This window comes from Hakea prostrata, chromosome 7 (assembly GCF_041222555.1).
Source record: "Hakea prostrata isolate BN-2017 chromosome 7, UWA_Hpros_2, whole genome shotgun sequence".
Classification (NCBI taxonomy): domain Eukaryota; kingdom Viridiplantae; phylum Streptophyta; class Magnoliopsida; order Proteales; family Proteaceae; genus Hakea; species Hakea prostrata.
Window position 1 is genome coordinate 47,973,349 of NC_142606.1, and position 15,246 is coordinate 47,988,594.

Genomic DNA, 15,246 nt, shown 5'->3' on the forward strand with positions numbered 1-15,246 from the left:
AAAAGATACACAAGAACAGAATTTGCAAAGGCCAGTTAGCACTAGTTAAGTTGGTCTTTTCCCAATTAAGCGGAGATTACATCAAATGAGTATGTTCAGTTTTAATAACTTATAACTCCCAAACAGAACTGTAGGTTGAAGAATCACTACAATAGGAATTTGAAGGATCGAAGCAAGAAACAATTCCAAGAATGGTTGAATTTACGATTCGACATTGTTTATCTTCACGCTTATTCACTTCTTCCTCTCAAATCTTCTCCCCCCAACTTAGCATTGAAGCTCTGGATCAAATGATGAGCACTCTTGCTGGAATCCAACTGGCGGTTCCAGGTAAATCATTGATCCGATTGTACAGCTTTCCTTTTTTGTTGTGCTTCTTAACTAGGTGGAAATAGTAATACTCCATCTCTTCTCTAGTAATGCATTTGCTAAATTTTTGGCACATTTTTAATCTTGGAAAAAGTTCCTGCACACAAATATATTGAATGAGAATAAAAAATGATTTGCTACTAAGATAAATTAAAGACCACCATATATACTATTTGCACACCAGATTTGGAGGATAATTAAATGCTTGCAACTAAGATGAATATCATTAGATGCTCCATTTAGAATAAAAAGGAGAGGTTTTTGTATTTTGCTACTTAATTATGGTGCATGATTGTGTTTTTAGCCATTGGTTAGACATAGAATATAATTACTTAAATAAATTAAAATTATATACAACCAATGCCCTAGATTTAAGGGACCTTAATGAATATGCATTACAACCCTCAGAATGAGGGTTTCATCATTTTGGGAGAAGGGCTTAGGGTTTCAGAGGGAGTCCCACGGCCTTTACATGGAAGAAGACAACTACAAGGATTACTCTTCACAAAATCCGATGGGAATTCACCCATCGACGACCATATCACCAACAAAAATAGCTTGAGACAATGATAACAAAAATGCAAATGACAGAAGAATATTGGATACCAACATAACAAAATGTAAAAGAAATACAGAAATATATCATCACAATGACTAACCTGTGGAGCTGCTACGCTGTGAGCATTTGATATTCTACATAGTTGCAAATGAACTCTAACACAGAAGAAGACCTTAGGTTCGGCAACCATTCAGATCTTCTCTAGGTAAGATACCTAAAGCTCTCTATTGATCCAAACGCAAGGTTCAACTAAAATGGTTGTTCTATGGGATACCCACCATTAGAGTCGATGGGATAGTGGGAATATTGTCTTCAATAAGCAATCACAATGAATAGAGAGAAGATGGTATGGCAATTACAATGAAAGAAAGAAATGAAGATGACAGGAGAAAGTTTGGGATTTTTATAATCGCAAGGAGGTCCAAATTATTAGAGAAAATGGTGGAAAGAATGAGATGGTGACTACCAAGGCTCAAAAGGAAATAGAGAAAATGAAAAGAGAAGGATGTAAGGTGCATCCTACTAGAAAAGTTACACAATAAAAATGAGAAAAGAGACGATGCATAGTCTCATAAGACCAAATTTGCTGTGATTCATCTAAAGGTTACACTCTCAGATGAGCTCTATGATGGTTTTAAAATGAAGAAGAAGAAGAAGCAGCCGCCTAAAATGTTGTCTACCAACTCTAATAAAAGATTTTTTCCATAGCGATATAGAAAGAAAACCCTAAACCCAAAAATTACCAAAATACCCTACCAAAACTCTCTAGAAACAAGTCTCAACAATAGGGGCCCACAACTAGTTTCAAAGATCTCCACTATCTAAACACAACTCACATTGTTCTGCAATGGCGTTTCCCTTTTTACACAATTCTGCCTTAGACCCAAAAACTGTCCCAGAAATTCTGGCATGGCAACGTGCCTTCACCAGTATGTTGGCCAAGGTTGTGATTTGGTTTTGATAGGGATGAGGATGAAATAGAGATGAGTAGTTTCATTTATGACAGATTAAAGGGGAAACCCATTTAGAATCTAATAAGAGTAGGGACATTTGATTTGGGCAACGAAGGGTTTTGATTTCGGCAACATTGTTTTCTTTGAACAAGAAAAAGGTTTTGATTTCGGGAATGAAAGGTGCATTGTAGTTATTGCTCGGCAACGACAAATTGTTGTTCTCAATGATGAATCGAAGTGGGAGACTCTTGCTATTGTTTGCTTTGGTGAGTGTTGTGGAGGGTTTGCAACCCGAGAACCCCTCGTGGAGAGCCACATACACCCCCTCGGGGAGTTGAAGAACCCGTCACGAAGAACCACATACATCCCTCGGGGAGTTGAAGAACCCCTTGTGGAGAACCACACACACCCCCTTGGGGAGTTGAAGAACCCCTTCCCTAAGGGATTCCTCGATATTCACTTGAGATAGGCTCAGGTAGTGAGAGAACGCCCAATGCTAAGTCCAAGAGGAACGTTGAAGATGACCAAGTCAAAAGGGTCAATTAGAGATAACCAGCCACCATACCCACTCCGAAACGTGGGGAAGTGGATGATGGAGTAACGGCTTCATTAATCCCACTAAGAAAAGAACATGCTTCCTAAGGCAACTCGCCCACTCTTCAACTAAATGGGCCGCCTCTAGGTAACCACTATATAACCTCCATCCTAAGATGAACAAGGTATGAGATTCATCTTATCATTCTCTAGGCTTTGAGAACCCTCTCAAAGCTTTCTATTGTTGCCTAGACTAACTTGGGCGTCGGAGGCGGTCCCCCGACCAACACAAGGTCGGGCCACTCTAATTTCCTTTGTGAGTGCAGGCATCCCTACTCATATTGAGTTGGAGAAACCTTTAAGAGGTCGTCCAACTACCCGGTTGACGTGAAGAAGGTCTAAATGCAACAAATTGGCGCCATCTATGGCAAACGTTACAAAGAGTAATGGTGAGATGCACCACCAACAATGTTGTTTCAAATTCCAATCAAGTCACTACTCGAGGAAGAGAAAGAGAGATGGAGAACGGATGCAATCAAGGTGTTCAAGAGCAGGTCCCCCTTTCTCCTAATCAACAAAATCAAAGTCAAGAGCAAGGTCAAGAGGGGATTCCAGAGGTTCCTTCAAGAACCATACCAACTCCATTTGGAGAAGGAGGTTCGAGCCAACCCCCAAATCCAGCAACGGTAGCCGATCTACAAAATATGCAAAGGGAAGTGCAACAACAAATGTTGGAACTCCAAGGAGTTGTTCGAGGCTTAGTTCATCAAGTCAGGGTGCCACCAGGACCCACTCGAAATACTCAAGAAGGAAGAATGCATGAAGCCACTCAGCAAACTCAAGCTAGACAACATCCAGAGAATGAGGTTCGCGAAGGGCCGGCAGAGGCCTAGGCAAATGAACGAGCGTGTTGAAGAAAGAATTCAAGGAGTTCATATTGAAGAACCACCCCCACCAAGGAAATCAAACTCAGGGAAGTGCATTCAATCATTTGATTGGGGTCAGCCAGACCAAAGACTTACCAAGGAGACTCCCAGACAAAAGAGTTCGTGAACAAGAGGGTGAAAGCCAAGGAAGGAGGGACGTAAGGTCGAGTAACCCGAGAGGGTAAACCAGCCAAACACGATCCTCTCACTTGCCTACCTCCCAATATTCAGATCTTGGAAGTATTCGGTCTCCACAAGGACATCAAAATGCACATGGTCTCGGAAGGAGAATGGAAAACTTGGAGAGGAAGCTTGACGATCGGGACCAAGATGATGACTATGATGTGGTCGATAAAGAGCCCTTTTCTGAAGAAGTCATAAGAGCACCTCTTCCACTCAATTTCATTATGCCAACATTCATTCCTTTTGAAGGCGAGTCTAATCCTCGTGAGCACATTAGCTATTTCAAGTCAGTCATGGCGGTGATTGGGAGAGAGGATAAGTTACTATGCCGAACTTTTCTGGCTTCTCTCAAGGGCTCAGCAATAAAGTGGTTTACTAGCCTAAGGCCAAGATCTATCCAAAACTTTAGAGAACTTGGGAGGAAGTTCATTGCGAGGTTCCGAAGTTGCATTGGGAGTAAGAAAACGGCGGATAGCCTCTTCGCCATCAAACAAAGGCAAAATGAGTCTATTCGAGACTATCTCTTGAGATTTAATAAAGTGGCTATTGAAGTCGAGGAGTTGGATGATACGGTGGTGTACAACGCATTATGGAGTGGGATAACCCAACGACGCTTGCTAAGAGGTTTTACTTCAAGATAAGCCCAAGACTTACGAAGTCCTTCTCAAGAAATGTCAAAAACAAGCAACGGTTGCAGGGGGTTATTGAAGCCCAAGAAGAATCCACAAAAGGAGAGAAGGAGGAGAAGAATTATGGAGAACGAGGTCAAACCTCGAATATTCGTGGGAAGAATGACAAAGGAGTACGTTGGAAGGTAGACTTGCCGACGAGGACTATTCACCTCTAAATACTAGGAGGTCAGAAATCTTAATGCAAATTCGAGATAAGGACCTCTTGAAGTGGTCGAGCAAGGTTCATTCTTGTCCGGAAGAGAGGAATATGACTAAGTATAGTCGTTTTCACAAGGATTACGGCCACCACATGGATGAGTGTAGAAATCTCAAGATTGAGATCGAGAAACTCATCCAAGCGGGCCATCTTAAGAAGTACCTTCAAAGAGCGAGACAAGATCGAGAGAAGTCTCCAGCAAGAGAACGTAAAGACCAAGGTCGAAGAGCCTAGAGCATGTGGAGAAGCTTCCCGAGAAGAAGCAAGACCATCGTGAAGGGACTCCCATTTATGTTGTGTTGGGAAATCCAACTGAAGAATCAATCAAGAAGGCTAAACAAAAAGCGCAGTTTGTGGGATCAATGCAATTACCTAGAAAAAGAAAAAGTGATCTATGTCCAGATCCAATAACTTTCACGGATGAAGATCTCAAGGGAATAACTACCCCTCATGATGATGCCATAGTCATCAAAGTGTTGGCAAATTGAGAAGTTTACTGAGTCCTTGTAGACACGGGATCTTCAGCTGACCTCCCGTTGTGCAAGGCATTTATGAAGCTCAAGCTTGAAGATGAGATGATGACTCCATGTGGGACTCATTTATATGGGTTTGCCGGGTCCTCAGCCATATCCGAAGGCACTATTCAATTGGATTTGAGGATCGGGATATCACCTCGGGATGCCGTTATCCAATCGACCTTCATGGTAGTTCGAGATCTCTCAGCATACAACATTATACTTGGGAGACCAACTCTTAGTGCCTTGAGGGCAGTGGTCTTTTCAAGGCATATGAAAATTGAAGTTTCTAACAGTAGCAGGAGTTGAGGAGTGCTCATCCGATCAAAGAGTCTCAAGGCAATGTTATGTGAATTATCTTAAGCAAAAGAAGAGGCCCGAGAGGTCGGGCAATACGATGACCATATGAGTTCAAGACGGTCGAGATGAAGAAGCTATGCAAAGATACCAAAGTCAAGTAGCCATGTACTTCAATACTCGGGTGAAGAACAAGAGGTATCGTCCAAGTGACGTACTTCTTTGCAAAGTGGCAGCCTCTGATCCAAGAAACCAAGGAAAACTCTCACCCACTTGGGAAGGGCCATATGTCATTGAGAAAGAGGAAAAACAAGGGACTTACAAGCTCAGGAGTTCAGCCACAAGCGAACCAATAGACCGATCTTGGAATTCCACGAATCTTTGAAAATTCTATCAGCAAAATTAATCAAAACATGTAGTTCTTGCTTTGCAAACCATGCAGCCATTTGATTTTCAATAAAGTCTGCGTTTCCACCTCCAATATTCACCCGCCCATGAAGAGATTTATAGTAAAGTATCCGCATAAAGAATGGATTAGCACCCCTTCAAAAGATCGAAGAACCCAAGAGAGTTCTTGAACTCGAGAGAATTCATGAACCCAAGAGAGTTCTCGAACTCAATATAGTTCTTAAACCCAAGAGAGTTCTTGAACTTCGAGAAAGTTCTTGAACCCAAGAGAGTTCTTCAAGTGATCGAAGAACCCAAGAGAATTCTCGAACTCAATATAGCTCTTGAGCCCAAGAGAGTTCTTCAAGAGATCAAAGAACCCAAGAGAGTTCTTGAACTCGAGATAATTCTTGAACCCAAGAGAGTTCTTCAAGAAATCGAAGAACCCAAGAGAGTTCTCGAACTCAAGATAGCTCTTGAACTCAAGAGAGTTCTTCAAATGATCAAAGAACCCAAGAGAGTTCTCGAACTCAATATAGTTCTTGAACCCAAGAGAGTTCTTCAAGAAATCGAAGAACCCAAGAGAGCTCGAACTCAATATAGTTCTTGAACCCAAGAGAGCTCGAACTCAATATAGTTCTTGAACCCAAGAGAGAAATCAAAGAACCCAAGAGAGTTCTCAAACTCAAGATAGTTCTTGAACCCAAGAGAATTCTTCAAGAAATCAAAGAACCCAAGATGGTTCTCAAACTCAAGATAGTTCTTGAACCCAAAAGAGTTCTTCAAGTGAACGAAGAACCCAAGAGAGTTCTCGAACTCAATATAGTTCTTGAACCCCAAGAGAGTTCTTCAAGTGATCGAAGAACCCAAAAGAGATCTCGAACTCAATATAGTTCTTGAACCCAAGAGAGTTCTTGAACTCGAGAGAGTTCTTGAACCCAAGAGAGTTCTTCAAGAAATCAAAGCACCCAAGAGAGTTCTTGAACTCGAGAGAGTTCTTGAACCCAAGAGAGTTTTTCCTTCAAGAGATCGAAGAACCCAATACGTTCTTCCTAACCACCTCTTCAAAAGGACGATTGTTAGGACCGTAGGATGAAGCCATGTGGAGGAGAGAGAGAGAGAGAGAGAGAGAATTAGGGTTAGTTGAGGGTTATAAATAGAGGGACAAGTGAGTGGAGAGGGGAAGGAATATTTTATGAGAGCTTTCTTAGGTAGCCGTAGGCTGAGGGACACTGCTGTGAGGTGTGGGGGTGACTGGCACCATAAAAACCAGAGTCTATCTTGTTAATTCTTGCAACTTTATATAAATTTTCTAAGATATTATAAGGATCTTATCAACTAGCATCAGAGCTTTCACGGTCCAGGGAGGTGATGGCACTGCCTTCATTTTTTGGTGAAGGAGGAGTTCAGAGATGGATTCTAGAGGTTCTTTTCTTCTGCTGGGAGAACCAGATTGAGGAAGAGCAGTGGTTGGGGGTGGCAATCTAACATCTGGAAGGAGAGGCACTCGACTGGATTTATCGCAAGAATTGGACGGCATTTACTTGGACGAGACTTAAAGAAGCCCTGAGGTGTGAGTTTAGCGACGATAGATACCAGCCAGGTTGGATCAAAATATAGTATCAATGTGAATAAATCACAAAATCAGGCTGTATAAAAGGTTGGAAATAAGTATCAAACGGAGGATGAAGTACTGCCGGCTATGGAAGTCACGCCTCACCAAACGAGGAGCAGAAAGACGAAGATAAGATTGACTGAGGATACCTACCAGACCAGAGTGGAGGAGCAATATTCTGCGATAACATCAAGATGCGGTGATGTGAAGAAGCATAGAAGAAGGCCAGGTTCAGTCGGCGGCAAGTTGCAAGCGGCGAGAATTTATGTTCGTAAGAAAGGGAGAAGACGACGCTGGTTGAGGATCTTCAGGGTTGGTTTGAACCAACTCAAAACGGTTTACGGGTTCAGTTCACTCATTAAGAGTCCAGGTTCTTCTAAATTGGGCCTAACTCAGGTACACTTATCCTCCCATATAGGGCCCAAACGGACCAAATTTAAAGATTGGGCCACTTGGTTCCCAAAGAAACCTCCTTGGGCCCAACCTATTTCATTAACCCCAAGCCCATCTCATTTCATTAACCCATATTTCTTAACCCGTTCAAATGAATTATCTTGGGCCCATTCCACTTTTATGACCCAAAGCCTAATTCAGCCCATCAACCTAACGCCCAACCCAGTTCTTTTAACCCATGGTTTTAAGTATTTTGACGCCACCTGTTTTAACCATCACTCATGGGCTTGGCCCATTTCATTAATCCAAAACCCACCTTTTCTCATTATTATTTTGGGTCCATATGACTCAAACACACCAAGACCCCAACCCAAGTCCAATCCGACTCAAACAAACACCACAAAAGTGGTCCAACTGAACCAGAATACTGGGAGCCATCATCTTCAACCTCACAAAATTGCAACGGACAGCAGGTGGCGTTAATAGAGTTGCAGCATCGCAATGGGGATTAATTTCGTTCTTGGGCAAAAAAAATTTTCCAAACCAAGTGCTTCTCTCCAAGTCTGATTTTGGGCAGTGGGTGTGTTACTCAACCTGGGAGGACTATATTGAATTACTATGGTTATGCGGCACCATCATACGACTAAACTTCAACAATTCCATCACCTTGGGGACAAGGTGATTTTCAAGGGGTCAGTAGTGTTAGGACCCTAGGATGAAGCCATGTGGAGGAGAGAGAGAGAGAGAGAATTAGGGTTAGTTGAGGGTTATAAATAGAGGGACAAGTGAGTGGAGAGGGGAAGGAATATTTTATGAGAGCTTTCTTAGGCAGTCGTAGGGGTGACTAGCACCATAGAAACCAGAGTCTATCTTGTTAATTCATGCAACTTTGTATAAATTTTGATTAGCATTCGCTTCTCTGCTCAAGGGATATTGGAAGTTCTGATTCAGTGGAAAGGACTCCCTTCTTGTGAGAATATGTGGGAAGATTTTGATGCGCTACATTCCAATTTTCCAGAATTTCACCTTGAGGACAACGTGAAACTTTTGGAGGGGAGTATTGATAGACCCCTCATCTCACGAGTCTATACTCGCAGGCAAGGAAAGAAAGATACACGACCTATTGCACAGCAGCCCGGAATAGAAGGAAATATTTGAGAGATATTTACTGTGGGGCGATTCTGTTAAAATACATGAAGCCTTTTGGGATTGGATTTGGTGTGATTTGGTTAAGGGTTTTTTATTAAAGTAACTACTATTAGTAGGGGAAGGGAGAATAGTCGATCATACGTTTTGAGTTGTTAGGGAAATAGGAGAGGGGGCAATAGCTCTCAGGTAGAATAGGATCACCTACGGATGTAGTGTGTTCTGTTCTAGAGTTTATTTAATAAAAGTTCAGTATTATTATTATCTTTGTGTGTCAATTCGTCCATTACTCTTCTGTTAAGATCGGGGTCTTATCAACGATGAACATAAGTGTTGAAGTCTTCAATCAGGTGAAGCATTTGAACATGAAAAACTGAGGCATTATGCTCTGGGAGCAACTTAGGGAAGGCGTCGACAATTGAAGAACCATAATGCCTCAGTGTTAGCCATTTATCACACAACATTGAAAGGTAGCGTCATCAAAAAAGAAATTTTCATTTACTTCAAAGCATTTGGGCGTGATGACCAAAATTACAAAAAGAAAGCAAGGAAACAAAACAAGATTTGCTTCAAGAGATCAACAAAACAGATCGATCTTGAAGTCTAATTTTGAGGAGGATCTTGTTTCTTGGGCAAACGAAGGATCGCCTCACCCACGTTTGCTTCTCGATAAATTTTTGGAGTCTCCCGAACTATTGAAGTCTTCTTCTCGAAGCTATCTCCAACTTCTTCTTCTTCAAGAGGCTCAATATAGTTGAGGGTCAAGTGGGTTGAACGGATCGAAGTGCATAACACCCTTAAATAGAGGCAATAGCATCTCTCAGAGAACCCGGCTGGGGGTTTCTTGACTTGACAAGATAGTCTAGAGACAATTGGAATTCAAACAAATCCAAGCAAAAGGAAATCAAAGAAGGAAGGAAAGAAGATTTACTGATTGGCGAGCTAGTTGAAGAGAATGAAGTCAATCGGGCAACTGAAGAGACTCGGAGCAACAAATGTTTCAAACGAAAATGACAGACGCTAACATCGCTATTTATAGCAAGGCAAGAAGAGGAGAGGCCGTGATCTAATAGCCAAGTGTCAAGGGATGCAACTGTCACATCCTCCCAGCCGGTACCCTAACTGGCATACCCGAGAGTGTGATCCACAGCCCGAAGATCAGGTATCGAGTAATCAACCTCCCACATAAACAATAACATAATCATGAACAATAATAATCGATGTGCGAAAGATAAACCATAGATCCAAATAAGGAAAGAATGAATCATATATAAATCAGAGTACTAAATATAATCAGAGTGTCTAAATCAGATAAGTAAAGTGAGGTGAAATCCCACTCTACAACCAGCGGAAAAGTAGTTCTAAAAGAGAAGAAACAGGATAGAATCTAATCCCAATAGCAGGTACAATAGGTAACTAAATTGTTCTCAATCTTATAGACAATATCCCTATAAGTATAAATCTCATAAATGGCACAAGGGCGCTTCCACTCTATGGTCGGACTAAGCATCGTACGGAGCATAACCACTCGCGGAATCTTCAGTGTAATTGTCGTAACCGCAATCACTTTCCTGGAGATATGCCTCTTCTCCTTGTGCTTCTTCATACGAGTAGTCATGATACTCAGAACCTGTAGAATAGTCTAACAAACATTGTACAAAAAGGAATGAGTTTCAAAGAAACTCGAGAAGGCGATTAAATCCATAATAACATAAATGGCGGGATTACAAAACAAACATAAATGCAATATGGTATGAGACAAACAATGAATGTATGAATCTAACTCTATGTATGCTGGTCTCTATTGGCAGACATGCTGCTTTAAGTCATAGCACCGTACGTCTTTAGGAAAGTCTCATTCACTCATCATCAGTTGGTAATGGGTCCTTCATCCCTCAGGACATTCCATGGCTGGAGTATAGGTCACCACTCTCTCACATCACCATTGGTCTAAGTACCGGCGCATGTCAGGGTAAAGCCTAGCCAAATGCAAGTCTTCTACTTAGTTACATCAAGTCGATCCGGATACGTCCATTCCTCGTCCCCGACGATCCTTTCCGGTATCCTTCACACTAGAGTCCTCATAGTCCCTGACTACGGACTCATCAACCCTATTGGTTATCCACATATGGTAAACGGGAAGCTCTCACGTCCCCTCACGGGTTGGTTACCGGTCTTGAGCGCCCGTGAGCCCAAGTCTATCCATATGCAACCCTACCAATAAATGGCCCCCACAATGTGATTCCTGTCCTCTCACGGGTTGGTTACCGGTCTTGAGCGCCCATGAATCCCCATTGCTACCACAGGTCGTTCGGTCTCAATACCCCTCCAATTAGGGTCTGACATAACAGGACATCCTAGCCAAACACTACTAGATAGTCCTAAATATGTCATCCAACAGTTTAGGAAGGTGTCCAGAGGGCATCTCCGGAAACATCCCATAATATTCCTGTAGTAGTCCTAGGACAGAAGTGTCAAAATGACACCTCTCCTTTCCAAACCATACTTAAGCATACACAAGCATCAATTCATAACATCACATATATGGTAACTTCATATATGGAAAAAAATCAATAATTACAATCAACTTGTACATAACTGGTAAGTAAATCATACATGAGTCAATTTAATATAAACAAGTAATGCTACTGATATCAAGACAGTACCACAGTAGTATAACATTATAAGAATCTAATTAAAGAAATAAATTAACAAGATTCAAATATAGAAACTAAGATATGCAATTTATGTTGTTAAAGAAGTAACCATCCTTACCTTTTATAACTTGCAAAGGAATCCTAAGAAATCAAGTAAGATCTTGACAAACTTGAGAAGAAGGTCCTAAACAAGTGTATACAACATATTAGGAAAGATCCCTAACAGAAAAGATATCAAAACATCCAAAACAGACCAAATCTGGAGTTGCTGTACTCATTGGTCGATTGGATTGGTCTACTGTCCCAGTCGACCAATCAGTCGACCAATGGAGACAGTGGCCTACAAAATCAGAGTTTTAAGAATAAAGAACCAAATTTGGTGGTTCAAAAGGGTACTAAACAAGGGGTAAACTACATTGGTAGTATCCTAACATATAGAGGACCTCAAAACACTAATCGAATCAAGTTTTCAAGTTACAAATTAGGAAACAAAAAGTTACCATAATTAGATCAATCATGGTTCTTGAAGAATTCAAGATAGAAATCATAGACAAGAACAATAGGAGAATGAATCATTAATTCAGATAAAGATATCATGGAAGGCATACTTAGATCTTCAAGAAAATAGACCTAAGAGCATAAATCTAAATAAGGAAACAAAACCTACCATAGATGTAATTGTCATGATTCATGAAGAAAGCATGGTATGGTAGAAGAGAAACAACTAGAGATTGATAGATCATGGATCATGTAAAGAAAACACAGCAATTGACTACTAACATGATCAATATAGTAGATCTAAGAAGATCAGAATTTAAATCAAAAGATGAACAAAGACAAGATCATGATTTGATCATGATTCCTTCAAAAGCTTGCAATGATCATGGTTAAGATCATTGCATTAGCCATTAATCCTTAGGAAGATCATGAGAGACAAGTCTAGAGATGTTTGCAACAGAGAATGCAGCATCTCCTCTACTGTCTCAACTCAAAAAGGAAAGAAAAACAGAGATGGAGAAGAAGAAGAGAGTGTAGACATACCTTTGATGCAAGAGGAAGAGTTTTGACGAAGATCCGTCAAGATAAACACCAAGGACGCAAGGGAGATGACTTGCAGAGGTCTTTGGTTCGTTCCAAAGAGTTTGGAGGCAGAAAATACGAAGTAGACTCGAGATTGGACTTAAATAGAGCAAGCAAGACCTAATTACCAAAGACAGAACCCATTGGTCGAGTGGATTGGTCGACTGGTCCAGTCGACCAATGAGTCGACCAATTAGTTTAGCAACTCCTAAACAGGGAGTTGAAGGCCCAGATCAAATCCAATCCTAAAGGGGTTTTGCACACATATCAAGTGACTTACCTAATAGGTAGAAATGCCTTCAAACCATGATAGAGAGCACTCCAAGTCCATCAACTAATCCGATCTTCATCAAGATTCAGTTTCCATAAATAGAACCTCATCATCAACACTCATGGATTCAAAGCCAGACACCAAGTCCTCCACTGGGATGGCCCAAAGCTGACTTCTTACTTTACTTCGGGTCACTGGACCTACAAATAACAAAGTTTACGGGTCAAGGCTAGGGCTGGGTTTCACAGCAACGGTTGAGATCAAGCAACCTTTGGGCTACCGCAAGTTGTAACGAAGAAACATTACAATGAATCGACGTAACGGTTACAAATTAAGAATTGTAACGTTTGAAGATGGCTTTTGGAGAAAGGACTTTTAGGTCTCTTGGGTAACATTTACCCGAGGGTCTCAGGATAAAAGCTTGAATCAAAAGTGACATAAGAGAAGCATTCCACACGTTCGAGAAGCCGATCGCATAGAATTGGGGGCTATGTTGTGGAGGGTATGTAACCTGAGAACCCCTCGTGGAGAACCACATACACCCCCTCAGGGAGTTGAAGAACCCCTTGTGGAGAACCACACACACCCCCCCTTGGGGAGTTGAAGAACCCCTTCCCTAAGGGATCCCTCAATATTCACTCGAAATAGGCTCAAGTAGTGAGAGAACACTCAGTTCTAAGTCCAAGAGGAATGTTGAAGACAACGAAGTCAAAAGGGTCAGTTAGAGATAACCACCCATCATACCCACTCCGAAATGTGGGGAAGTGGATGATGGAGTAACGGCTCCATTAATCCCACTAAGAAAGGAACATACTTCCTAAGGCAACTCACCCATTCTTCAATTAAATGGGCGAAATCGACGGAGTTGAAGATGGGCAAGGTATGAGATTCAATTACTATCATTCTCTATGCTTTGAGAACCCTCTCAAAGCCTTCTATTGTTGCCTAGACTAAATTGGGCGTCGGAGGCGGTCCCCCGACTAACACAAGGTCGGGCTGCTCTAATTTCCTTTGTAAGTGTAGGCATCAACCTACTCATATTGAGTTGGAGAAGCCTTCAAGAGGTCGTCCAACTACCTAGCTGACGTGAAGAAAGTCTAGACGCTACAGTGAGAAATTGGAACTGCTAGGACTGCTTCCACTATGATGAACCCCAAAAATTCTACCTCACAGAAAAAGCATTTGATTTTTTCCCCCTTGGTAGAACAAATAAAGCATTTGATCGGTTAGCAACTTTTTAATCCTGAGCTCCTAATGATACATTATGTCTAGTCATACTTCTGAGAAAGGAGATTGTATTTATCAAAAAAAAAAAAAGGGGGAAAGAAAGGAGATCGTAGATATTGATGAGGAAGAAAAAAGATAAAAGGTATATTGAACTTTCTAAATTATAATAGAGAATAGGGTAAAAATTGTAATTTTAATTCTTAATATAAAAATACTACTAAGAATTAGGGGTGTAATTGGATAACCGAAATTCACTTCCAAATTCGCATCCACATCCGTTTAGCGGTATCCGAGTCCGTCCGATTACTAATAGGATGCGGATATGGTATACCCCTTTCTTACCCATTAATATTCGTTCGATTAAACTATCCGATTAAGTTACTCATTCGGATTTTTTTTTATATATAATTTTTTACTTGAGACATGTGACTATTTTTCTAGATTTTCTACTAAAATAACTACCAAAGTTGTTAAATTCTTAAATTTCAAACCTAGCCTCATAAATAAAATGGCAAAGATGTCAATAGGTAGTCAAAAACTTATATTCAATTTATATTCAAGCTCATTTAGAAGAATCTACTTAAGAAAATAATTATTCAATAATCATCTAAATCCATCCGAAAACCGATAGGATATTATCCGAATATAATAGGATGCATATATGGTATTACCACTATCCAATCCATTTACAGCCATACTAATGATATATTTATCTTTTCCTTTAATTCAATTTACCCTTATAACGGAAAAAAGGGTGGTTGCAATTTTAAGAAACATTTTAGGGTGTATTTGCCAATTTGATATATTTTTAAGGTGTTTGAGATTTTCACTATTTATTTTAGGGTGTCTCTGAAATGTTCTTCTTTGTTTTTTGGGTGAGATGTTTGTTATCCACTTCAACCATACATTTCAATTATAAAATGTTATTTAGGGGGAAAGGGAAAAAATACACGTCGTTTTTATTCCAATTTTAATAATGGATGCATCTCGTTGTCAATAGTGACAAATTGTAACCTCTGAATTGCACATGCTTATTTTTTACCCTCATTGAAGAAAACATTATGCGGTGATACAAAAGAGAACACCAGGAGGGATGACACTATAAAGTGCGACAACTCCGTCCTCTAATTTCTCTCTTGAGTCTCTCCTCTCTTTTTCTTGAATTTTGCACATACACCCCTTGTATGTGGAGGAGCAACATTCGAGAGGGTCCAAACTGATTTTTTGCCAATACATTCGGATCATG

At 40.7% G+C, this 15,246-nt stretch overlaps 1 protein-coding gene across 1 annotated transcript; it reads left to right on the forward strand.

The window, feature by feature from the left end:
* The first annotated feature begins 3,631 nt into the window (after positions 1–3,631).
* On the forward strand, positions 3,632–4,165 carry LOC149011280 (uncharacterized). The gene has a single exon (XM_089162611.1). The coding sequence runs from the start codon at positions 3,632–3,634 to the stop codon at positions 4,163–4,165; it is 534 nt and encodes a 177-aa protein (XP_089018737.1).
* The last annotated feature ends 11,081 nt before the right edge of the window (positions 4,166–15,246 follow it).